The sequence below is a fragment of the Papio anubis genome, chromosome 6 (assembly GCF_008728515.1).
Source record: "Papio anubis isolate 15944 chromosome 6, Panubis1.0, whole genome shotgun sequence".
Lineage (NCBI taxonomy): Eukaryota > Metazoa > Chordata > Mammalia > Primates > Cercopithecidae > Papio > Papio anubis.
The window spans coordinates 133,232,473-133,257,231 of NC_044981.1; the positions used below are offsets into that span (position 1 = coordinate 133,232,473).

The window sequence follows — 24,759 nt, forward strand, 5'->3', positions numbered from 1 at the left end:
GTTGGGGCAGTTGGAAACTCTATATCCTTCCATTCTTTTTCTCCCCCCACCTCCTCAACTGAAGCCAATAGATACATGAATGACATACAATATATGTATAATAAATTGCACATTCATTCATTCTTTGATAAAGGATTATTGCCTTTTCTTTAATGATGAATTTGTTGATTAGCATTATGCAAAAATCTGAGTATGCCAGGAAATCTAGTTCCTGTTTCTTTAAAGTGGAACACAGATACTTGAGAATCAGTCTGAGAGCAATATCTAACTAGATGTCTTTCTTTAAGAATCAAGTCTCCTGAAACATTCAATTTAGTTTTCACAGAAATAGGGACTCTCTTTAGACCCATAGTTGATTGTGTTATGTACTAGATTAAAAACAAAAATAGTAATGATTAAATTACTTAATTTAAAAGATAAACCTACACCCTGGTTGGAAACAAAGTGGATCAGATGCAGTGCAGCAGGTGGAACATAGCCTCAGGACCCAGAGAGCCCTCCAGTGTGCCAGGGACACAGGGCGGGGAGAGACAGCAGGAGAACCAGAAGCCATTCCGTGGGTGGTGAGGAGGCTGCTGCTATACCATGTTCTTCCTAATGGCTCGAATACAAGTCAGACCTGATTTTTCTCTTCTCAGTTCCAGAGAGCGTGTCTTCAGGGCCTTATCTCAGTGGTCCACTAACCTTGCCATGCTTCAGAATCCTCTATAGAGCATTTGAAAAGCAGTTTCTTGGGCTTTATTCTAGACCAGCTAAATCTGAGTTTCTAGAGTTCTCGGTCTGAATTTTTGGCAGGTTTCTCAGGTAATTCTTTTACAGAAAGATTTGAAAGCCACTGAGTTTCACCAATTTTTATGTTTGAAGCTTGTTCTGGAACACTTTATTCTTTGAAGAGTGTAAATCTTTAAACACTTTTTAAAAATTATTTTTTGGTCTTTTTGGAGACAGGGTCTCATTCTGTCTCCCAGGCTAGAATGCAGTGGCGCAATCTCAGCTCACTGCAACGTCCATCTCCTGGGCTCAAGCAGTCCTCCCACCTCAGCCTCCCGAGTAGCTAGGATCACAGGCGCTCGCCACCATGCCTGGCTGAATTTTTTGTATTTTGGGTAGAGATGGGGTTTTGCCATGTTGCCCAGGCTGGGCTCAAGCGATCTACCTGCTTTGGCCTCCCAAAGTGCTGGGTTCACACCCAGCCAGAAGCATGTCTTATTCTTTATATGCATCTTGCACACTACTGGAGTTGTCAGCACAGCAAATTCATGATAAATACTTATTGAATAAGGATAATGTGAAAACTAAGGTGGAAACATTTCTTTTAATAGTTTTATGAGGACCATTTAGGCTTGTATACAAAGTGGATAATCATGTTAATAATTTGATTGGCAGCTGAAATGTTACATTAACTTTTCTTTTGAATTTTACAAATTTAGATACTGATTTACTATTTTCCCTTCAGATGTATAATTCCATTTGTTTATCTTAATGTACAGGTGTGACACTTTTATTACCTATTGGGTACATTTAACAGATGGGAAAATACAAACGTGTAGATAATTACAGTGTGTCTAAGTTATGAATTTTCCATACCAGCCAGAATTCCCCAAGCACGTTAAAGTGATTTACTTGCAAGCCGTTTGATGATACAAGTAATCCCTTTGTTTTGTCCCTCATAGTGGGGTTTCCCAGACTCTCAAGAAAGGAGAAGTTTTTTTGTATGAAATTGGAGGAAATATTGGTAAGCAGGATTTTTTTCTCTTTGCATTTCATATGCTGTTTGGATATTGCCAGTGGTTATTATTTATGTCTTTGGAGGAAGAACAGGAAATTAGAAGTAAAATATACCATGCTTTAGATAGTTGCTGAATATTGTGAATTTATTTAATGGTTTGACCTTTCTCTTCAGGCTCTTGTTTGAGCTCCTTCTGTACAAATGCCCATCTATGTTCAATTTCAGCAAAGGCAAGTTCCCTATACAGTAAGAATAACTCCTGGAATAGTTAATGATGCAAGTTTTTCAAAACTCTCTTCTTTTTAATATACTCATGTCACATAGTAAAGGAAGTAGTTGAGCTTATATAAGGCTAAGATAACACTTTATTATAGTATAATATTAGATATTTTTAGTAAAAGCAGATTAACTTTTGCCATAGTTGATTAACTGCTAAATTTTATACACATGCACACACACTCAAATTCACATTAGTAATTTAAAAAATGGAATGAATTAATTTTGACCGTGTTTTATATTTTACCCTTTTGTAATTATCAGTGAGACTTACCCATCTCTTTAAAAATTTGAAATAATCTTTTTCTCTTTTTTGACTCTTGGAAATGGTAAGGGTAAAATTATTAAGAAATAAATAATGTTAAGTTCAAAATAGTAATTAAAAATAATTTTACAGGCCGGGCACGGTGGCTCACACCTGTGATCCCAGCACTTTGGGAGGCCAAGGCAGGTGGATCACAAGGTCAGGAGATCGAGACCATCCTGGCTAACATGGTTAAACCCTGTCTCTACTAAAAATACAAAAAACAAATTAGCCGGGCATGGTGACGGATGCCTGTAATCCCAGCTACTCAGGAGGCTGAGGCAGGAGAATGACGTGAACCTGGGAGGCAGAGCTTGCAGTGAGCTGAGATCAGGCCACTGCACTCCAGCCTGGGCAACAGAGTGAGACTCTGTCTCAAAAAAAAAAAAAAAATATATATATATATATATATATACACACACACACACACACACACACACACACACACATAAAACAATAAATTTTGTAGAATGTTTTTGTGGGAATTAAAAATGTTAGTAAATTATTGAAAGTTAAAGATAGGAATGTGAAGGCTTCTTCTTTAAATAGGCCATGGCACTAGAAACCTGGAATTGTTAACTCTATTAGTAAAGGTTATTTAAATATTAATATATTTGATTTCTTATTTTACTTTTAGATCTTGGGAATTAAGTGTAGTTTCTTAGGTGGATTCAGAACCATTGCCTCTCCTAATAAGGTGATTAAGCTTTTAAGGAACCATTTAAAAGCCTATCATACAAAGTATTTTCAGCTTCCTGAATTAATTTGAAACCTATTCATTTAGAGAAAGACTATCAATTTTAGTTTTCCAATTGTTGGCCAATTTTTACAATATTTTGAGAAACAGGAAAGAATGAGAAGTTTTTTTTTGATTTGTTTTGTTTTGGAGACAGTGTCTGCCTCTGTCACCCACGCTGGAGTGCAGTGGCACAATCTCGGCTCACTGCAACCTCCACCTCCTGAGCTCAAGCCATCCTCCCACCTCAGCCTCCTGAGTAGCTGGGACTACAGGTGCGAGCCACCATGCTTAGCTAATTTTTGTATTTTTTGTAGAGACGGGGTTTCATTATGTTGCCCAGGCTGATCTCGAACTCCAGATCTCAAGCAATCTGCCCACCTCAGCCTCCCAAAGTAGAATAAGTACGTTGAAGCCCAAGATTTAAGAGTTAAATAATTAAGCTTAGGTTTCAAATTGCATACCAATCTACCTGCTGTATTAAACTGACACAACATCTATTTTAACAGGGGAACGCTGCCTTGATGATGACACTTACATGAAGGATTTATATCAGCTTAACCCAAATGCTGAGTGGGTTATAAAGTCAAAGCCATTGTAGAAGACTTAACAAGCTGCAGATACCCACGTGGACTTCTGTAATAATTCTTGCTGAGTCAAGAGTGTAAATAAAAGAAGTAGCAGGACTCTTATTATTCAGTTGTACCCAACTATTTAAAAATGACTCTCTCAAGCCTTAAAAAGTCATAGATTTGTGCTGCTGCCAGAATTATATTAATTATTATTAATGTTATTATTAGAAAAAAAATTTCTGGAGTGAGAGTGAAGAGGCTTAATTAGCTTATGGGCAGTTTTCATATGCTCTGTGAAATGTGTCCAGATGTGACATAGTTGTTTTTTTTAATATGTGAAAATGTATTCTCTTCCCACTCTTTTCTCCTAAACTCATGTATACTGTAATATATGCTCTCTCCCCTCTATTACCTCCTCACATCTGCCCTTTCCCAGTTAGGTTTGCTTTTTGACCAAAAAGATAACGAATACCAGGTATGGCAAGTTGTGAAGACAGCACATTAAAACATACCTAATTTCACAGTATTCCTGTCACGACAGAATGTTAGTATTCATCTCTTTGAATCATTTGCTCAAATAATAACGTTCCACCTTTTCCTGCTGTATCACAGGAGGTGATTTGCATTTTTTTTCAGTTCATCTGACTTATGTTCACAGAATTGTATCAGCGATCAAGAAAATAGGACTGTCAGAAGCTGCCAGTTATTACTGAACCATTAAATACTTCTATACTAAGAATAAATAAAATATACCCATGTGAAATAATAACTGGATTATGGATAACAAGAGAGTGAAAGCCAAAGCACTTTCTGTCTACTGTACTCTTCTAAATGGAATTTTAAAAGTCATAGCTGGCTTTACGTGTTGTCATATTAGCATTATAAATATGCATGATAGTATAATCCAGTAATGGTTGAAGAAAGTATTTTACTTAAAGAGGGATTTTTTTTAAACTCCTGAATAAGTCTACTGGAAGAGTTATTCTTCTGGGTGAACAAGCTTTTGTTTGTGTTTTTATTTTAAATAATAGGAGTCAATTTATTAAAATATTGTCAAAAGCCTATTCCCAGGGATTTTAATGCACAAACCATATTGTGACAAGAGATGAGCCTCTGTATTGTAAATAAGAGAAATGAAGTAGAGAAATGTTAAATATTTTATGAGTTTAGAATGTAGTAAATAAAAGGTGATGTAAATGAATGCTGCACAAACGGTGTTTATGATACTTTTAGTAGTACTTTAGGAAAAATTATACATTCTCAGAAGCTCTTGATGTCTCTAATTAAGGGGGGGGGGAAATGGTGTTAATGAGAACAGTCACAAATTTTTAGCATATAATTACAAGAACAGCCTGTGGATATGATCACTTAAATAATTTTGTGGTGATTCGTGCCATTGCTTTTTTATTTAAAAGAAAATTTTGTAATTAAATGCCTTTTTCTAAATTATCTTCTCTTGGAATCATTACTTTTAATTCTATGTATTTATGAGGATTTTTGCTCTTTATTATTATTGAGAAATGGACTCTTTTTGTTATTAAAAGTCACCTCTATTTTATTTCCGCTATTTTCTTTGTCATTTTTAAAGTAGGAAGATGTCAGAGATATAAATGTGTTTTCATCTTTAGTTTTTTTCCTTTTACAAATTTTTATTTTTTAGGATTTTCAAAATACAGTTTAGTCTGTTTCTTTGACAATATGTATTAATTTCCCAATTAGCAAAATGGTACTTATTAGTGGGTTGAAAACAATTAACAACATAAAAGAAAAATTAAGTGCTTAGAACATTTTAGGTGTATATGACTTCAAAAAAAAAAAAAAGATAGCAGTGAGGATGATGATTTAAGTAAAAGGTTTTCTGAAGCCTATGCCAACTAATTTTCACAATGTTTGCTACCTACCTAAAAAGGAGGGTCACGAGGGAGATACAACATATTTTTGATCATGAAAAAGTATCAGATCTTAATTTTTAAAAAGTGAAAATGCCATTTTCTTTTGAATGCCTTTTAGAACTCATGACCCAGGTTAATTGATATTGAATAATATCACATAAATAACCAAAAAATATGGACTTTAAAAAATCTTTATTTTTTTAGAGACAGGGTCTTGCTCTGTTGTCCAGATTGGAGTACAGTAGCGCATTCGTGGCTAACTGCAGCCTCAAGTGCTGGGGCTCAAGCAATCCTCCTGCCTCAGTCTCCTAAGTAGCTAGGACCACAGGTGCATGCCACCATGCCTGGATCTAAAGAGAAAAAAAGCTTGATACTATAGATCCTTGAATATAAATATCCTGATATTAACCTACTGCTTTTGCTGTGATTTTTTTCCCTTAGTGAGTTTTAAATCTCAGGCTAGATTTTTATTTATTTTTCTGTGTATGAGACAAAAACAAATATATTTGCCTTGAGTTTGAAACATTTGAACTCTTAAAGGAGGACTGGTTGTCCTGTTAACGTTGGTGATGCTCCTTTCTGAAAGAGGCTTCATTAATCTGTTCTCACACTGCTATGAAGAAATACCTGAGACTGGGTAATTTATAAAAAAAAGAAGTTTAATTGACTCACATAGTTGGGGAGGCCTCAGAAAACCTACAGTCATGGCGGAAGGGGAAGAAAACATGTCCTTCATATGGCGCCAGGACAGAGAAGAGAAGTGCAGAGTGAAGAGGGGAAAAGCCCCTCACAAAACCATCAGATCTTGTGAGAACTCCCAATCACGAGAACAGCACGGGGAACTGCCCTCATGATTCAGTCACCTCCCACAAGGTCCCTCCCCCAACATGTGGGGATTACAATTCAAGATGAGATTCGGGTGGGGACACAGAGCCAGACTATATCGGAGGTCATTGTAATTCTTTGCACTTACACAATCTTTGCTTAATGCTGCTGTAGAATTCGATGTAAACTCCTTACTAGTACTCTTTGGGAAAGGCAGATTATTTTACCAACTTCATGGGATTTTTCATTGTTGTCTTTCCTCGTTTTCATTAAACTGGTTTGCACTCTCCGATTGTCCTGGTTTCTCACCTACTCATCAGTAGGTGGCAGTATTGGTCAGGGATTCCTTTGAATCGAAACTACGGGAAGTTTTTTAAATGAACCTGAGTTCATAGGGAAGTTGCTAAGACTCAGTGCCAGGCAGTTAGGTAAGAACACTGTGGAGCTCTTGCTTTGATTACTGATTCTGAAATTGTAAATAATTTCAGAGTTTCTATATTCAATCTGTTTGTCTGCTTTTATCCTTAATCCATTGAATGGGAAGGGTGGGAGAAGAGGACATTTTTCTCAGCTGAAATTCGGCTTTTGACAACGTCTATTTCAAGCAGAAGGATTATGACAGGAAGGAAGGCAGTGAACCGGGAAAGTAAGTGAAGGGATGTCTAAGATAAGACGGCATAATTAACTTTTTTTTTTTTTTTAAATATAGTTTAAGTTCTGGGATGCATGTGCAGAACGTGCAGGTTTGTTACATAGGTATACATGTGCGTTGGTGTTTTGCTGCACCCATCGACCTGTCATATACATTAGGTATTTCTCCTAATGCTCTCCCTCCCCAGCTCCCCAGTCCCTGATAGGTGCCAGTGTGTGATGTTCCGCCTCTGTCTCCATGTGTTCTCGTTATTCAGCTCCCACTTATGAGTGAGAATATATGGTGCTTGGTTTTCTGTTCCTGTGTTAGCTTGCTGAGAATGATGGTTTCCAGCTTTATCCATGTCCCTGCAAAGGACATGAACTCATCCTTTTTTATGGCTGCATAGTATTCCATGGTGTGTATGTGTCACATTTTCTTTTATCCAGTCTATCATAGATGGGCATTTGGGTTGGTTCCAAGTCTTTGCTATTGTGAACAATGCTGCAATAAACCATGTGTGCATGTGTCTTTATAGTAGAATGATTTATAATCCTTTGGGTATATAGCCAGTAATGGGATTGCTGGGTCAAATGGTATTTCTGGTTCTAGATCCTTGAGGAATTGCCACACTGTCTTCCACAATGGTTGAACTAATTTACACTCCGACCAACAGTGTAAAGTGTTCTTATTTCTCCACATCCTCTCCAGTATCTGTTGTTTCCTGACTTCTTAATGATCACCGTTTAACTGGCATGAGATGGTATCTCATTGTGGTTTTTATTTGCATTTCTCTAATGACCAGTGATGATGAGCTTTTTTCCATGTTTGTTGGCTGCATAAATGTCTTCTTTTGAGAAGTGTCTGTTCATATCCTTCACCCACTTTTTGATGGGGTTGATTTTATTGTAAATTTGTTTAAGTTCCTTGAAGAATCTGGATATTAGCCCTTTGTCAGATGGATGGACTGCAAAAATTTTCTCCATTCTGTAGGTTGCCTGTTTACTCTGATGAGAGTTTCTTTTGCTGTGCAGAAGCTCTTTAGTTTAATTAGATCCCATTTGTCAATTTTGGCTTTTGTTGCCATTGCTTTTGGTGTTTTACTCATGAAGTCTTTGCCCATGCCTATGTCCTGAATGGTATTGCCTAAGTTTTCCTCTAGGGTTTTTATGGTTTTAGAGCTTATGTTTAAGTCTTTAATCCATTGAGTTAATTTTTGTATAAAGTGTAAGGAAGGCATCCAATTTCAGTTTTCTGCATATGGCTAGCCAGTTTTCCCAACACTATTAAAAAAGGAATCCCTTCCCCATTGCTTGTTTTTGTCAGGTTTGTCAAAGATCAGGTGGTTGTAGATGTGTGGTGTTATTTCTGATGCCTCTGTTCTGTTTCATTGGTCTATATATCTGTTTTGGTACCAGTACCATGCTGTTTTGGTTACTGTAGACTTGTAGTACAGTTTGAAGTCAGGTAGCATGATGCCTCCAGCTTTGTTCTTTTTGCTTAGGAGTGTCTTGGCCATATGGGCTCTTTGTTGGTTTCATATGAAATTTAAAGTAGTTTTTTCTAATTCTGTGAAGAAAGTCAGTGGTAGCTTGATGGAGATAGCATTGAATCTATAAATTACTTTGGGCAGTATGGCCATTTTCACGATATTGATTCTTCCTATTCATAAGCATGGAATGTTTTTCCATTTATGTCCTCTCTTATTTCCTTGAGCAGTGGTTTGTAGTTGTCCTTGAAGAGGTCCTTCATGTCCCTTTTAAGTTGGATTCCTAGGTATTTTATTCTCTTTATAGCAATTGTGAATGGGAGTTCACTCGTGATTTGGCTCTCTGCTTGTCTATTATTGGTGTATTGGAATGCTTGTGATTTTTGCACACTGATTTTGTATCCTGAGACTTTGCTGAAGTTGCTTATCAGCTTAAGGATATTTTGCGCTGAGACGATGGGGTTTTCTAAATATACAATCATGTTGTCTGCAAACAGAGACAATTGACTTCCTCTCTTCCTATTTAAATACCCTTTCTTTCTTTCTCTTCCCTGATTGCCCTGGCCAGAACTTCCAATATTATGTTGAATAGGAGTGGTGAGAGAGGACATCCTTGTCTTGTGCTGGTTTTAAAAGGGAATGCTTCCAGCTTTTGCCAATTCAGTATGATATTGGCTGTGGGTTTGTCATAAATGACTCATTATTTTGAGATATGTTCCATCAATACCTAGTTTATTGAGAGTTTTTAGCAGGAAGGTGTGTGGAATTTTATCAAAGGCCTTTTCTGCATCTGTTGAGATAATCATGTGGATTTTGTCATTGGTTCTGTTTATGTGATGGATTACGTTTATTGATTTAAGTATATTGAAGCAGCCTTGCATCCCAGGGATGAACCCAACTTGATCGTGGTGGATAAGCTTTTTGATGTGCTGCTGGATTCCCTTTGCCAGTATTTTATTGAGGACTTTCGCATCGATGTTCGTCAGGGATATTGGCCTGAAATTTTCTTTTTTTTGTTGTGTCTCTGCCAGGTTTTGGTATTAGGATGATGCTAGCCTCATAAAATGAGTTAGGGAGGAGTCCCTCTTTTTCTGTTGTTTGGAATAGTTTCAGAAGGAATGGTACCAGCTCCTCTTTGCACCTCTGGTAGACTTCGGCTGTGAATCCGTCTGGTACTGAGCTTTTTTTGGTTCGTAGGCTATTAATTACTGTTTCAATTTCAGAACTTGTTATTGGTCTATTCAGGGATTCAACTTCTTCCTGGTTTAGTCTTGGGAGGGTGTATGTGTCCAGGAATTTACCCATTTCTTCTAGTTTTTCTAGTTTATTTGCGTAGAGTTATTTATAGTATTCTCTGATGGTAGTTTGTATTTCTGTGGGATCAGTTATGATATCCCCTTCATCATTTTTTATCGTGTCTATTTGATTCTTCTCTCTTTTCTTCTTTAGTAGTCTGGCTAGTGGTCTATCAATTTTGTTAATCTTTTCAGAACACCAGCTCCTGGATTCATTGATTTTTGAAGGGTTTTTCATTATCTCCTTCAGTTCTGCTCTGATCTTAGTTATTTCTTGTCTTCTGCTAGCTTTTGAATTTGTTTGCTCTTGCTTCTGTAGTTCTTTTAATTGTGATGTTAGGGTGTCAATGCATTTAGTGCTATAAATTTCCCTCTAAACACTGCTTTAGCTGTGTCCCAGAGATTCTGGTATGTTGTGTCTTTGTTCTCATTGGTTTCAAATAACTTATTTATTTCTGCCTTAATTTTTTTATTTGCCCAGTAGTCATTCAGGAGCAGATTGTTCAGTTTCCATGTAGTTGTGTGGTTTTGAGTGAGTTTCTTAATCCTGAGTTCTAATTTGATTGCGCTGTAGTCTGAGAGACTGTTGGTTATGATTTCAGTTATTTTGCATTTCCTGAGAAGGGTCTTACTTCCAATTATGTGGTCAATTTTAGAATAAATGCTATGTGGTACTGAGAAGAATGTATATTCTGTTTATTTGGGGTGGAGAGTTCAGTAGATGTCTGGTAGGTCCACTTGGTCCAGAGCTGAGTTAAAGTCCTGAATATCCTTATTAATTTTCTGTCTCGTTGATCTGTCTGATATTGACAACGGGATGTTAAAATCTCCCACTATTATTGTGTAGGAGTCTAAGTCTATTTGTAGGTATCTAAGAACTTGCTTTATGAATCTGGGTGCTTCTGTGTTGGGTGCATGTATATTTAGGATAGTTAACTCTTCTTGTTGCATTGATCCCTTTACCATTATGTAGTGCCCTTCTTTGCCTTTTTTTAATCTTTGTTGGTTTAAAGTCTGTTTTATCAGAGACTAGGATTGCAACCCCGGCTTTTTTTTTTTTTTTTTTTCTTTCCATTTGCTTGGCAAATATTCCTCTATCCCTTTATTTTGAGCCTTTGTGTGTCTCTGCATGTGAGATGAGTCTCCTGAATACAGCACACTGATGGGTCTTGACTCTATCCAATTTGCCAGTCTGTGTCTTTTAATTGGGAAATTTAGCCCATTTACATTTAAGGTTAATATTATTATGTGTGAATTTGATCATGTCATTATGATGCTAGCTGATTATTCTGCCCATTCATTGATGCAGTTTCTTCATAGTGTCAGTGGTCATTAAAATTTGGTATGTTTTTGCAGTGGCTGGTACCAGTTTTTCCTTTTCATATTTAGTGCTTCCTTCAGGAGCTCTTGTAAGGCAGGCCTGGTGGTGACAAAATCTCTCAGCATTTGCTTGTCTATAAAGGATTTTTTTTTTTCTCTTTCACTTATGAAGCTTAGTTTGGCTGTATATGAAATTCTAGGTTGAAAATTCTTTTCTTTAATAATGTTGAATATTGGCCCCACTCTCTTCTGACTTGTAGGGTTTCTGCAGAGAGATCTGCTGTTAATGTGATGGGCTTCCCTTTGTGGGTAACCTGACCTTTCTCTCTGGCTGCCTTTAACATTTTTTCCTTCATTTCAACTCTGGTGAGTCTGACAGTTATGTGTTTTGGGTTGCTCTTCTTGAAGAGTATCTTTGTGGTGGTCTCTGTATTTCCTGAATTTGAATGTTGGCCTGTCTTGCTAGGCTGGGGAAGTTCTGCTGGATAATATCCTGAAGAGTGTTTTCCAACTTGGTTCCATTCTCCCCATCCCTCTCAGGTGCACCAGTCAAACATAGGTTTGGTCTTTTTGGTCTTTTCACATAGTCCCATATTTCTTGGAGGCTTTGTTTGTTCCTTTTCATTCATTCTTCTCTAATCTTGTCTTCACTCTTTATTTAATTAAGTTGATCTTCAGTCTCTGATGTCCTTTCTTCCACTTGATTGATTCTGCTATTGATACTTGTGTATACTTCATGAAGTTCCTGTGCTGTGTTTTTCAGTTCCATCAGGTCACTTATGTTCTTCTCTAAATTGGTTATTCTGGTTAGCAATTCCTCTAACCTTTTTTCAAGGTTCTTTCTTCCTTGCATGGGGTTAAAACATGCCCCTTTAGCTTGGAGGAGTTTGCGATTACCCACCTTCTGAAACCTACTTCTGTCAATTCATCGAACTCATTCTCCATCCAGTTTTGTTCCCTTGTTGGTGAGGAGTTGTGATCCTTCAGAGGAGAAGAGGTGTTCTGTTTTTGGAATTTTCAGCATTTTTGTGCTGTTTTTTTTCCTCATCTTCGTGGATTTATCTACCTTTGGTCTTTGATGTTGGTGGCCTTCGGATGGGGTTTTTGTGTGAACGCCTTTTTTGTTGATGTTGATGTTGATGCTATTCCTTTCTGTTTGTTAGTTTGCCTTCTAACAGGCCCCTCTGCTGCAGATCTGCTGCTGTTTTCTGGAGGTCCACTCCAGACCCTGTTTGCCTGGGTATCACCAGCAGAGGCTACAGAACACCAGAGATTGCTGCCTGCTCCTTCCTCTGGAAGCTTCATCCCAGAGGGGCACCCGCCAGATGCCAGCTGGAGCTGTCTTGTATGAGGTGTCTCCCAGTCAGGAGGCACAGGGGTCAGGGACCCACGTGAGGAGGCAATCTGTCCCTTAGCAGAGCTCGAGTGCTGTGCTGGGAGATCCACTGCTCTCTTCAGAGCTAGCAGGCAGGAATGTTTAAGTCTGCTGAAGCTGTGCCCACAGCTGCCCCTTCCCCCGGGTGCTTTGTCCCATGGGGATGGGAGTTTTATCTATAAACTCCTGACTGGGGCTACTGCCTTTCTGTCAGAGATACCCTGCCCAGAGAGGAGGAATCTAGAGAGGCAGTCTGGCTACAGTGGCTTTGCCGAGCTGTAGTGGGCTTCACCCAATTAGAACTTCCCAGCAGCTTTGTATACACTGAAGGGGCAAACAGCCTACTCAAGCCTCAGTAATGGTAGACGCCCCTCCTCCCACCAAGCTTGAGCATCCCAGGTTGACTTCAGACTGCTATTCTGGCAGCAAGAAGTTCAAGCCAGTGGATCTTAGCTTGCTGGGCTCTGTGGAGGTGGAATCTGCTGAGCTAGACCACTTGGCTCCCTAGCTTCAGCCCGCTTTCCAGGTGAGTGAATTGTTCTGGCTCGCTGGCGTTCCAGGCATAAGTGGGTTAGGAAACAAAACCACTGCAGCTAGCTCAGTATCTGCCCAAACGGCCGCCCAGTTTTGTACTTGAAACCCAGGGCCCTGGTGGTGTAGGCACCTGAGGGAATCTCCTGCTCTGTGGGTTGTGAAGACCCTGGGAAAAGCGTAGTTTCTGGGCCGAAATGCACTGTTCCTCACGGCATAGTCCCTCATGGTTTCCCTTGGCTAGGGGAGGGAGTTCCCTGACCTCTTGCGCTTCCTGGGTGATGCAACGCCTCACCCTGCTTCGGCTCGCCCTCCATGGGCTGTACCCACTATCTAAGCAATACCAATGAGATGAGTAGGGTGCCTCAGTTGGAAATGCAGAAATTACCTGCCTTCTGCGTTGATCTTGCTGGGAGCTGCAGACCGGAGCTGTTCCTATTTGGCCATCTTGCCAGTCACTGTGATAGTGTATATGTGTTCATTCAACAAATATTTACTGGTCACCTACATATATGCCAGACATGTTCTACCCTTGAGATGAACCAGTGAACAAAGTAACAAAAAGCCCTTATTTCATAGAGCTTACATTCTAGTGGAGGGAGACTGATAATGAAATATTAATGAGCAAATAAAATTCTATAGTGTATTGAAAGGTGGTAAGTACAATAGAGACAAAAAAGATGAGCAGAACAAATAGGACAAGTTGTGGAGAGATAGGGTCATTGCAGCATTCAACAAGAAGTCTCATTGAATAATTAAAAACTAAGAAAATACTGGAAACAAGTCTTCAAGGAATTTGCCATGTAGATATCTGGAAGAACATTCTATGCAAAGAAAACTACTAGAACAAAGGTCCAAAGCAGAAATGTGCCTGTTACCAAAGGTGTGGCTGGGGTGGACTCAGGGCTGGTGATAGTAACAGGGCAGGGCAGAGAAGTAACACTATGATGGGGAATGAGATCATGGAGGGCTTTGTGTTAGGGCGATTATTGTTCAAATCAGGACATTTCTGAGAGTGAAGCAGGGTACTGTTGGTGAGGGCAGTAATTGTGGAGTGATAAGTAATCAGATTCTAGATATATTTTTGAAGGTAGAGTCTATAGTATTTTTTCTGATACAAGAGGATTTTAAGGATAACCACAAGATTTTTGACTTAAGCCATTGCAAGGATGGATTTTCCAACAAGAGAAATAGGGAAGTGGAGGTAAATCAGGTACCATTAGCAGGGATTCAGGAGTTCAGTCATGGATGTATGGAATTTGAAGTGCCTGTTAGATATCCAAGTGGCAATATTTTGAAAGCAGTTACATGAGCAGGCATTAAGGAGAGAAGTCTAGGCTGGATTCATCTGCATGCATATGGACTTTTAAACCATGACCTTGCATGAGATCACCAAGGGAGTGAGTCTGGGTATAATAAAATTACCAAGAACTCGGCCCTGGAGCTACCCAGCATTAGCGGTTAGAAAAAAAGGAACTAGCAAAGAGGTTGAAAATAAGTAACCTTATAGATAACCAAGAGACAGTGGTGTCCCAGAAGCCAACTGCAGTGGGAGTGATTGTAGTATCAGATGCTACTTATAGTTCAAATGAGCTAAAGGGCAGAAGTTAACCACTGGCTTTATTTATATGGAGGTCTTAGTAGACCTTGCTGAGTAGTTTTGGTAAAGTGATAAGGATGCTTGTAGCGGGGTTAAGAGAATGAGAATTGGGGACTGTGAGTATGGACAGCATGTATAAGGAGCTCTTCTGCTACACAAGAGAGCAAATAAGGCACTAGCAGAAGAAAGAGTTGGAAGTGCTTCACATAGGGCCTTTGATGCTAGGAAAAAGAGTTTTTTAAATTTTAAGTATTTTTTTTTTTCAAATTTAAGTAATATTTTGAGAAGTTATGATATGGATACTGGAGCCAGACAACCTGGGTTAACAAATGTGATCTTGGACAAGTTACTTGCCTGTGCCTCATTTCATACTTTGTATAAAGATAATAGTAGGAATATTTACTTCTTAGCAGCTTACTAGAATTAAATAATCCATACAAAGGACTCAGCAGCATACTAGCCTGATAGTATTTAATAAATGTATTTTTATTATTTATTATTTTGCTCAATATTATCAGAGCTGTACCTTAATAATTTTAAAATATTCTGGGCCTGGCACGGTGGCTCACGCCTGTAATCCCAGCACTTTGGGAGGCCGAGGCGGGCAGATCACGAGGTCAGGAGATCAAGACCATCCTAGCCAACATGATGAAACCCCGTTTCTACTAAAAATACAAAAAGTATCTGGGTGTGGTGGCGTGTGCCTGTAATCCCAGCTACTTGGGAGGCTGAGGCAGGAGAATTGCTTGAACCAGAGTTGGAGGTTGCAGTGAGCTGAGATGGCACCACTGTACTCTAGCCTAGTGACAGAGTGAGACTCGATCTCAAAAAAAAAAAAAGTGTGTGTGTAAATATATATATATTTATATTTATATGTAATTCTGCCATATTCTATTTTTCCCATCAATACAGAGAAAAGATGTAACAGACCTAGTCAGTAATAGATCCCAATAAATAAATGAGAGAATGGTGGAATGGTGGGCAGCACCTATATTTAGAATAACCAGCCTTCCCCCGAAGAGTAATTCTGATAGCATCCCCCATGAACATTCCTTTCCCCAAGTTAGGAGTCATTTATTGGATATTTATGGAATGTCCCTCTTTATCTCATTTGGAGTCATTGATTCCAATGCCACACTATCTCACCTGGAAATCAGTGCGAGTAACTCTTCCTTAGATTATCGGTGGCACCATAGGGCATAGAAATAATTTTGTGAGAACACCTTTTTTCTACTTCCGTGAGCTCAGCTCAACTTTAAATATTGTTTGTTTCATTTAAGTTAAACAGATTGGCATAAAGACAGAGTTCTCTCCCCGCATTTCAGACCAGAAGGTCTAGGAAGAAAAACTCTTATCCAGTTCATTTTCTGTCTTGATACATTGTTCACTTCTGGGACAATCCTGGGCTCTTTCAGTTGGCGTTAGCTGCTCATGCTGGCAGAAGTTCCAATTCCTTGCCCTGGTGTTTCTGGGTCTGTGATCTCTCAAATGTTATATTTAATACATATTAAATGGCAATAATAATTTCCCTCCCATTTCCATTGGCTTCACATCTTGGAATCCGGACTTGGCATCCAGCTTCTCTTTTTCACTTGTGCCCTAAAGTCATGTATGCAGTCGGTTGGCTCTGGTAGAAAGGATTCCAAATGAAACACTAGAACCCCCTCCTTCCATATAAGCATTTCTTCAAGTCCTTAAGGTTTCTTTGAAGAGTTTCATGAGTTATTTTCACATGTAGCTGCATACCGTATATAAGAAATAGATTGGTTGCAAGAAAAACTGCTTCTATGATACTTCCAACTTGGTCAAGAAACACTGGCTTTGTCACAAGCCAGCTTTTTATCTTGAGATTGCAAGTCTTGATTTCTCAACTGAAGGAGCTCAGATAAGCTTCAAAGAATGCAGCTCTACTTCGTGCTGTCTTTACTCCTCTTTTGATGTTCTCCTCTGGCTGCACCTGGGTAGCTCAGCGCTGCCTCTTGTTGCATCTCCTGTAACCTTTACAAAATAACAGCTTTCATGTAATCTCTGCTTCAAGTCACCTTCCCCTCCAGCAAGGGCCAAAGTGAACAAGGAATTTCCCCTGGAGGGAAGTTCATAAGGAGAGTCACAGACAGTGGCCAAATTCTGAGCAGTCGATCAGTTAAATTTTTCTTTCACCTGACTGTAGCTTTGTTACAATCACAAAAAGGGAGTGATTTAATCATTACTTGTGCCTTCATGACTCTCATTTCAATGGGGAAAATCTTGGGGCATCTTAGCTTTGGTTGCTTGTATCACGCAGTTTGTACTGTTGACTAAAGAAATATTAGATGTTTAAAGAATTAAAATTTATTTAGAGTCTTATTGAGGATTATATTTTGGAAAAATTGTCTAGAGAGATGTTTTGTTAGACTGTTTTAATGCAGCGTATAGTTTTTATATAGGGAGTGAAGATCCAGTATGTGTAAAATTATATTAAAATTTGGGCCTAAGTATATTTGGTTACAATTTGTGAGGGCATAATTGTTGATTTTGGCAGGCATGATTTTATGTGTAAGAACAGACAAGGACCAAGTTCATTTATTTTTTAAGGAATGTAATATCTTAGGCAAGAGACGGTGGGGAGCTGTGTGCCCTATCTTGTTTATGTCTTTAAGGCATTATTTTGGAGATCCATACTTAGAATCAGGGAGACTAAAATTTTGTTGGCAAGTAAACATTACTTCTTATATTTGTTACTTTTTTGTCAAGTATTTGGCAAAAACAAGGAGTTTTACTGAGAACATGAAGAATTAAGTAAGAGATTGTGCATCTCCATTTGTCGAAGAATCCTGAAACATGTTCTAGGACATGCTTCATTCATCCTCAAGCTAATTATGATGTTAAGAGGAGGGAAGGAGCCAGTCGTGGTGGCTCACACCTGTAATTTCAGCACTTTGGAAGGCTGAGGTGGATGGATCAGCTGAGGTCAGGAGTTCAAGACCAACCTGGCCAACATGGCAAAACCCCTCTCTACTAAAAATACAAAAATTAGCCGGGTGTAGTGGTGCACACCTGTAATCCCAGCTACTTGGGTGGCTGAGGCAGGAGAATTGCTTGAACCTGGGAGATGGAAGTTGCAGTGAGCCAAGATTGGGCCATTGCACTCCAGTCTGGGTGACAAGAGTGAAACTTTGTAAAAAAAAAAAAAAAAAAAAAAAAAAAAAAAGAGAAGGGAGAAGGAATGAAGATTCTTTATTCTTAAGAAACTGTTAGGCATAACTAGATAATACATCAAAGTATACCGAGTTTGTTAGACAATATTATTTTGATAAGGAATACTCTAACATTTCTGAAAGAAAAATGGCTATCTTAGCCATTTTTTTTTCTTTGCATTTTGGTGCTTCCTATGTGCTATACCATAAATTAGGTTGTGATGATGTAAAAATCAATTGTATGTTCATTTCCACAAGGAGATTGGATTTAGATTTGTGACTAGGATTGACGGGGAATGTATCCCTAGCAAATGGGCTTTGATTTGAGGGAAGCAGATATGGGTACAACTAATTGTATGGGTAAAATGTAATGGGAGGATAAAGAAAGGACACTGTTAGTTGGGTAATTGTTAACGGAGCATAGTGGTACTTAAGCTGGAGGCCCAGTTAGAATATTGAAGACTAGATCAGGTCAGAAATGATGAGGCTCAGAATTAGGATTGTGGCAGTGAAAAGTGAGAATGGGGCAGACAGATGTTGCAGAGTGAGGTCAAAAGGACTTGATGATTCCACTGGATGAAGAGAAGTGAGGGAGCAGGGTTTAAAGACCTTTAGGAGAAGATGATGGTGCTTTTCACTGACTCCCAGAACAGGGAGAAGTACTGGTTTGAAATGAAGTGATTGGGGCAAGAGAGGGGGAAGTATTATGGGTGTGAAAGGAGAGAAGGTGAGGATATGTTGAGCTTACAGTGTTGAAGAGACTGAACAGTTACAACTGAGACATCTTTTAGGTAAGATTTCTTTGAAAATATGTATTTAGAAAATACTTTGCAGGGAGGTGATATTTAAAGCCATAGAAGCAAAACAAATGGTCCCCTGAGAGCGAAGGGCCAAGAGAGGGCTAAGAACAACTTTGAGGAATGCCTTTCTCCGCTTACGGGATGCATAAAGGGAGAAATACCTTAGAAGGAACAGTTCAAACCATAGTAGTAATGTTAGAAGAGTAAAAATCACAGATGTCAGGGTTGATAACAGGTTTAACAGAAAGGAAATGCTCAACTATGTCAAATAATTGAGAGAAGTGAACCAGATGAAAGTTAAGTAGAAACCACTGGAGCTGAAGTCTACAAGTTCAAGGCTGACCTAGAGAGCAGGTCTAGAATATTTTGGAGTGATGGGAACAGATGCCTATTGCCAAACACCAACATGTAAATAGGAATTGGGAACTATGAATTTAGTTGGGATTGTTGGGGGAAAAGGCAGAGGAATAAGGTTTATCAAGGCTTTTTTTCCCCACTTGGATATTTTGCAGAGGGAAACTTGATCATAAAATCGTTTTCACATCTAATTTCTAATATCTGAATTATCTGTATTTCTATTTTTAGTTAATACAAGAACTTCTTGGTTCCTCTTATCTAAAATATTACTCACAATGGTTAACTTTTGAAGAAAATTGACTGTGCTAAAGTATCTAAAAGATCACTCAGAGTAACTTTTGAAGAAAATTGGGCTAAAGGTGAAAAAGCCTCCTTCTCCAAGAATTTTGCCTGTCTTTAAGGGATACCATTAATTTAAGTTTTCTTTTTTATGATTTTTACCTTTAAGAAACTTTTCCACATTTAAATCAAATGATTTTAAATTAAACGTGTTTGGGAGCTGGTGTTAAAGAAGGACTGATAACTCTGAGACACTAAAGCTTGTTCCATATTAGCAGCGTTTTTGAAGGGATCCTTGGTTGGGAGCTGCTGTCCTGATTCTCATTCCTTTTCTGCATTGCCACATATAATAAGAGTTTTGTTCTGCCTACTATAATTTATATAGCAAAACCCAAGGAACATATACTAGATGCACTGAAAAATATGATGCCTTGTAAAACAAGACTTAGGACAAGTGTTACAGAAGGCTTTGATTCCAAAGCCTAATTATTGGATGGTAAACAATACACTGAGTACACTATAATGACGTTCTTCAAAATTTTCCACTTACATACTCCCTAAAATGATTATTATAAGGATGTATTACCATGAATATTTTTTCATTAAAACCTAACATTTTTCATCCTAAGTTTAAATAATTGCAAAGGACATTCTAATACTTTAAATTATTTCAAGAATAATATCAGAACCATAGTGATTTGATACCCTGTTGTCTGTTTTAAAAAATGCATGGAAGCTCATCATTAATAGCAAGAATTTCTACATTTTTTCCCTTGAACTCCTGTTTTTATTGGACTTTCTTCCTTAGAAGTTTATCCTAAAGTAATACATTCAATGATACAAAGCAATTGTGTTTCTCTACAGCAAAATAAGTATATATGTTGAAGTTATTGTTGATGAAACAAAAATATATCATATACTTTGATAAAATTAATAAAACATTTAAGTTTTACTGAAACTTAGTTTCTGAGAAAGGATTTCAGCTTTTAAAAAATTTAGTTATCAATGGATAGATATTTTTCCTAATAAATTCAGCATTGATTTAGTCCTCTTTTTCAATTATATATGTGTAGACACAGAACAACTTTTCACAATCAAATGTTAATTGCAATTATTTTAGTGATACTCAGAGATATGCAGTTTTTTGAATTTTTAAAAAGTTCATTATATGCCAAAAAAAATAGATCTCTGTCTCAAAGTTATTAGGTCCGTCTTTGTATTTTTTGAAACAATCTGACTTATATAAGGACCTGTTACCCAGCTGTTATAATCATTCATTTTTTAATTTCTGAGAAGTATGCCAGAAAATGATTACTGGCTTGATGAAGAGAAAAATCTGTAAAGCTCTTGTTGCATATATTGTCAAATTGCTTTTTAGGAAAGTCATACTAATTTATACTTCCATCAATAGCAGTTGAGTGATAATCTCAATGTCTTCGCACCATCATTTTCTTTAATATTCATTAATTTCATGGGTGAAGAAATGACATTTTGCTGTTTTAATTTGCATTTCATGGATAACTAATGAGGCTAATAATGTTTCATATGTTTGTTAGTGAATTCATAAAACCAGGAGAGATATCTTTTTATATTATTTGTTTCTCTGTTACAGTAGTGGTTATATATACTCTATAACAAATGCATAAACTGTATATTTAGGATCCTTAGATTTATCATATTTGCACATTGAATGAGTATATATAATAGAGAATATAAATGCTATAGAAGAGCACCTGGCCCACAGTAAATAATGTATACAGCAACCAAACTCAGCAGCATTATTATTACAATGATGAATATTTCTTCCAATTTGACCTTAAATGTTTTTATTTTAACATAATGCTGCCTTTTTTTTTTCTTTTTTTTTTTTTTGCCTTGGTGTTCCAGAGTTGTTCTGAGCTGAGAGATTATTATTCAATAAAGAAGGTGTTATGAACTGTTTTTATTTCCCCAATATTCATTTGTTAATTTGGAGATGAGGGCTTTGGGAGATAATTAGGGTTAGGTGAGGTTATAAGGGTGGGTCTCTTACGACTAGTGGCTTTTCTTTTAAATATGGCAAGATTTCATCATGAATTAGTGGCTTTAACAGGAAGAAAGAGAGATCTCCCTTCTTTTTTAATGTATATGCATCAAGGTGGAAATGTAAAGTAAGGCAGCTGTCTGCAAGCCAGGGAAAGAGTCCTCACCAGGAACTGAATTGTCCAGCACCTTTATCTTGGGCTTCCTAGTCTCCACAACTGCGAGGATCAATTTCTGCTGTTTAAATCATCCATTTGGCATTCTGTTATCGTAGCCTGAGATGATTACTACAGAAGGCTTCCTTAGAAATTATGAACTATTTGTCCTTGCAAAGTTGGTATAGTTACAAATAATGTTGCTCCTCATCCTCTCCTTGAATATGTTGATTTATACATAGGAATTACTAGGCGAATAGAATAGAATTTTCTTTTAGCCATTTTTAACTTGAGATTTTGTATCAGGTTTTGTTTTTTTTGTTTTTTTTTTTTTTGCTAAGAAGTTAAATGATATTTAAAACTGGTCTATTTATGTCAAAATATATACACATAAACTTATGGACACGAGCGATAGTCAAATGTCAATCACTAATGTGGCATGAGCACTGACCCACAAGAACGGCCATGGTAATTCACCACAGAGCAGTATTGCATCATCCTGAGTGAGAGTGAAGAAACATTTAGGTAGAGAGAAACTGATACATGTGTTTGAGATTTTAAAATTATTTCTCAAACTTTTACACCAAAATATGTCCTAGTACACATGCAACTTCTGTGGCTCTGTCAGAGTCATGTAGTTAGGAAACTACCTACAGAAGAAAATAAGGAAAATGAATTATCTAGGTAGAGAAATATAATGACTAAGATTTTAAATGCTGTGACTGAGATACATATTTAGTGGATAAAAATTAATAAAAATAAGAAACTTTCCTTCCCAGGGCAGCATAAGATCATTTCAGAATGAAGATGCTTTGATGCTTTGGGATCTGACTTTGGACTATAAGAATGATCAAAGCTCTGAATGGGCGCAAAGGTAGCGGATGACCTTCAAAGGATGGTAAGTACAAAGCCATGGATTTGAGAGAAACACAAAATTTCAAACACAAAATGTGTTACCCTGAGTCTGAACCTAGAAGAGAAGCTTGGTGAATAACATATAAATTGTTACATAAAGACAAAGACTCAGTGACCTGCTGTGGACAAAAAGAAAACTGAGCATCTAGGCTTATTTAAAAAGATGCTAAAACCCAGCAGAGACTGTGCTGTATAGAGCTGTGGTAAAGCAACCCATACATATCCCATCTGGATGCAATAAATGAGACAATCTACACAAATACTTTGTAAATTGTGCCCATCATTTGTGAATGTTAGTTACGATGACAGCAGTGACCCGGATGCTGTTGCAATAGAACCAGAGCAAGAGTAGGGCTGACAGCAGTGTCCTGAGGGATGCTGTCAACCGGAAAAGATGCTGCTGCTTCAGCTGGAAAATCTGAAATCATTGCAAACCATGAAATTGTGAAAACTTTTGGATTGGTGAATACGAGGTGAACATTAAGAGTTAAAGTAGATAATGCATTCAGGAATGAGATGGTTGGCACCTTGAGAACAGGGTCTTTTTTTTTTTTTTCTCATCAGATGTCTCCAATGTTAAAAGCCAGTAATTAGCACATAATAGGTGCTCGATGGATATTTGTGGCTAATACACTCCTAGAACTTACCCACATGTGATAGATAGGATTCTAAAGGGATTCGAAGAAGACAGGCGAGTCTAGCATCCACAGATAGGTAGGATTCTAAAGAGATTCGAAGAACTCAGGCAAGTCTAGCAACCAAAGAGGAATTCAAAGAAGACAGGCAAGTCTAGCAACCTGCCAATGCTGTGTCTTCATGTTAGGCATTTGGCAAGTCTCTGTGTCAGGTGGCTGGAGGCATTGACCTGGAGTGGCCATTTTTCTATTTAATTTATTGTTTTTGTACTTAGGTATAGGCATTGCATGCAAATAGCAGTATGATACTGACTCTTCTCTCAAAAAATGATAATGATGTTATTCGCCTTTATTGGGCAGTTCCTTTGTACCAGGCAACATGTTATGTGCTTTATATACATTGCCTTTTAATTTTCACAACACACCTAAGAGGGTGATATTTTTATCTCCTTTTTCCCAGTTGGCAACTCTCTCTCCCAGGTCACATGGTCAAGTGGCTGAGCCAGGATTCAAACTGACACTTAAGCAGTGCCATAATGTTTACAACCTAATCCAGGAGACAAAACCACCGTATTCTAGTGATGGGAAAGAGGGAGATATTGCACTGCTTGGAAGGACAAGGAAGAGGCTTCTTTCTGAGGGGACACTGAGTGGGGCCTGTGTGACAGGCCATGACCAAGTCTGTCATGTTCAGTACCTCCTGGGCCCTGTGGCTCTGCAGATGAATGATCACTCATCTATGAGAACTAGGTGCCATTCTGTAGCTACAGGCATGAGACTTAGGGGAAAATCAACTGAGATGAATTCAACCCTATGGCACTGATGATCTTTTTAAGGTAATAACACTATCATTTCAAAGTGACATAGCTGGATTTAAAAGAGACTCGAAATATCCCAGTGCCAGGCTTCCATGACATGTACACTGGCATCTACACACGTTCCCTGGTAAGGAACCAGCACGTACCAGAGAAACTGTACTCTGAACATCCCCACCTTGATGTGATTTTGTTACTTTTACTGAGACCCATGCCCTTTAAGCTTAGAAAGGTACAATATAATTTAAGATTTATGAGCCTGAGCGCATATACTGACTATTTTCCAAATCTTGGCCTTGAAGTCCTGTGTAATTTCTTTTTCCAACAGGTCTAATGTGATTGAGTGTAGCAATCAGGACATAGAAAGAAAAGTAATCTGGACACACTTTAGGATCTCTAACAAATCTACAGTTTCCTTCCCCCGTTGCACATGTTCTGGGAGCCATGTTTGTGGTGTGGGGCTCACTATGTGTAATTGGACCAAGAGTGGATGCTTGCCTTGAGATGGACAGTCCTTTCATCTTGGGAATTTAGAATTTGGACTGGGCATCCTCTGATTAGTCTTCACACACAGGTGATATGGCATACTTGGGACACTCAGGGTTCCCTGATCTCACCATGGGGACTGAACAGAGAAAGGGAAGGTTTTTCCTCCCCAGGGGGAGGATCTTGTAATCATTAGGCAATGGGGAGCCATTGAAATCTTTTTCTGTATGGGCATAACCTGTAACCAGTCATATCTAGTTTGCTGAAGACATCTTACACTTTATAATTCTGAAAATTTCTAAATTCATCTTATGACAGCTATTCCAAGTGCCTGTTCTACGTACTTTGCTGAGACAAAAATCCCAATTCTTCCTTCCCATAGCATTAAATGTGTTCTTCTCAGACTGAGTTCATGGGACATCAAAAGGGAAGAATGTGGATTAGGCAACTCTCCCATTCTCCTCCTGAGGAGACTTAGTTATATAAGCCTTCTTTTCTTATCTTTGACTCACACTCCCTTGGCTTTTGGAAAATTAGATTATCT

At 38.1% G+C, this 24,759-nt stretch overlaps 1 protein-coding gene and 1 long non-coding RNA gene across 6 annotated transcripts in view; both read left to right on the forward strand.

Annotated features, from left to right (window-relative positions):
* ARHGAP18 (Rho GTPase activating protein 18) overlaps window positions 1-5,175 on the forward strand; it is a 193,918-nt gene extending 188,743 nt beyond the window's left edge. For all 3 annotated transcript variants that reach the window (XM_017957432.3, XM_021936878.2, XM_003898198.5), the window contains exons 14-15: window positions 1,674-1,735; window positions 3,555-5,175. In XM_017957432.3, the coding sequence (XP_017812921.2) occupies window positions 1,674-1,735; window positions 3,555-3,646 (154 nt within the window). In that variant the 3' untranslated portion in view covers window positions 3,647-5,175. The remainder of the gene's footprint in view (window positions 1-1,673; window positions 1,736-3,554) is intronic.
* A 1,177-nt stretch (window positions 5,176-6,352) lies between these two features.
* LOC103884038 overlaps window positions 6,353-24,759 on the forward strand; it is a 70,639-nt gene continuing 52,232 nt past the window's right edge. For 2 of the 3 annotated variants that reach the window (XR_002521373.2, XR_004184590.1), the window contains exon 1: window positions 17,751-22,262. This is a non-coding gene — a long non-coding RNA (uncharacterized LOC103884038). Of the gene's footprint in view, window positions 6,981-17,750; window positions 22,263-24,759 lie in introns of those variants that run through there. The other variant, XR_002521374.2, reaches the window with a different exon arrangement.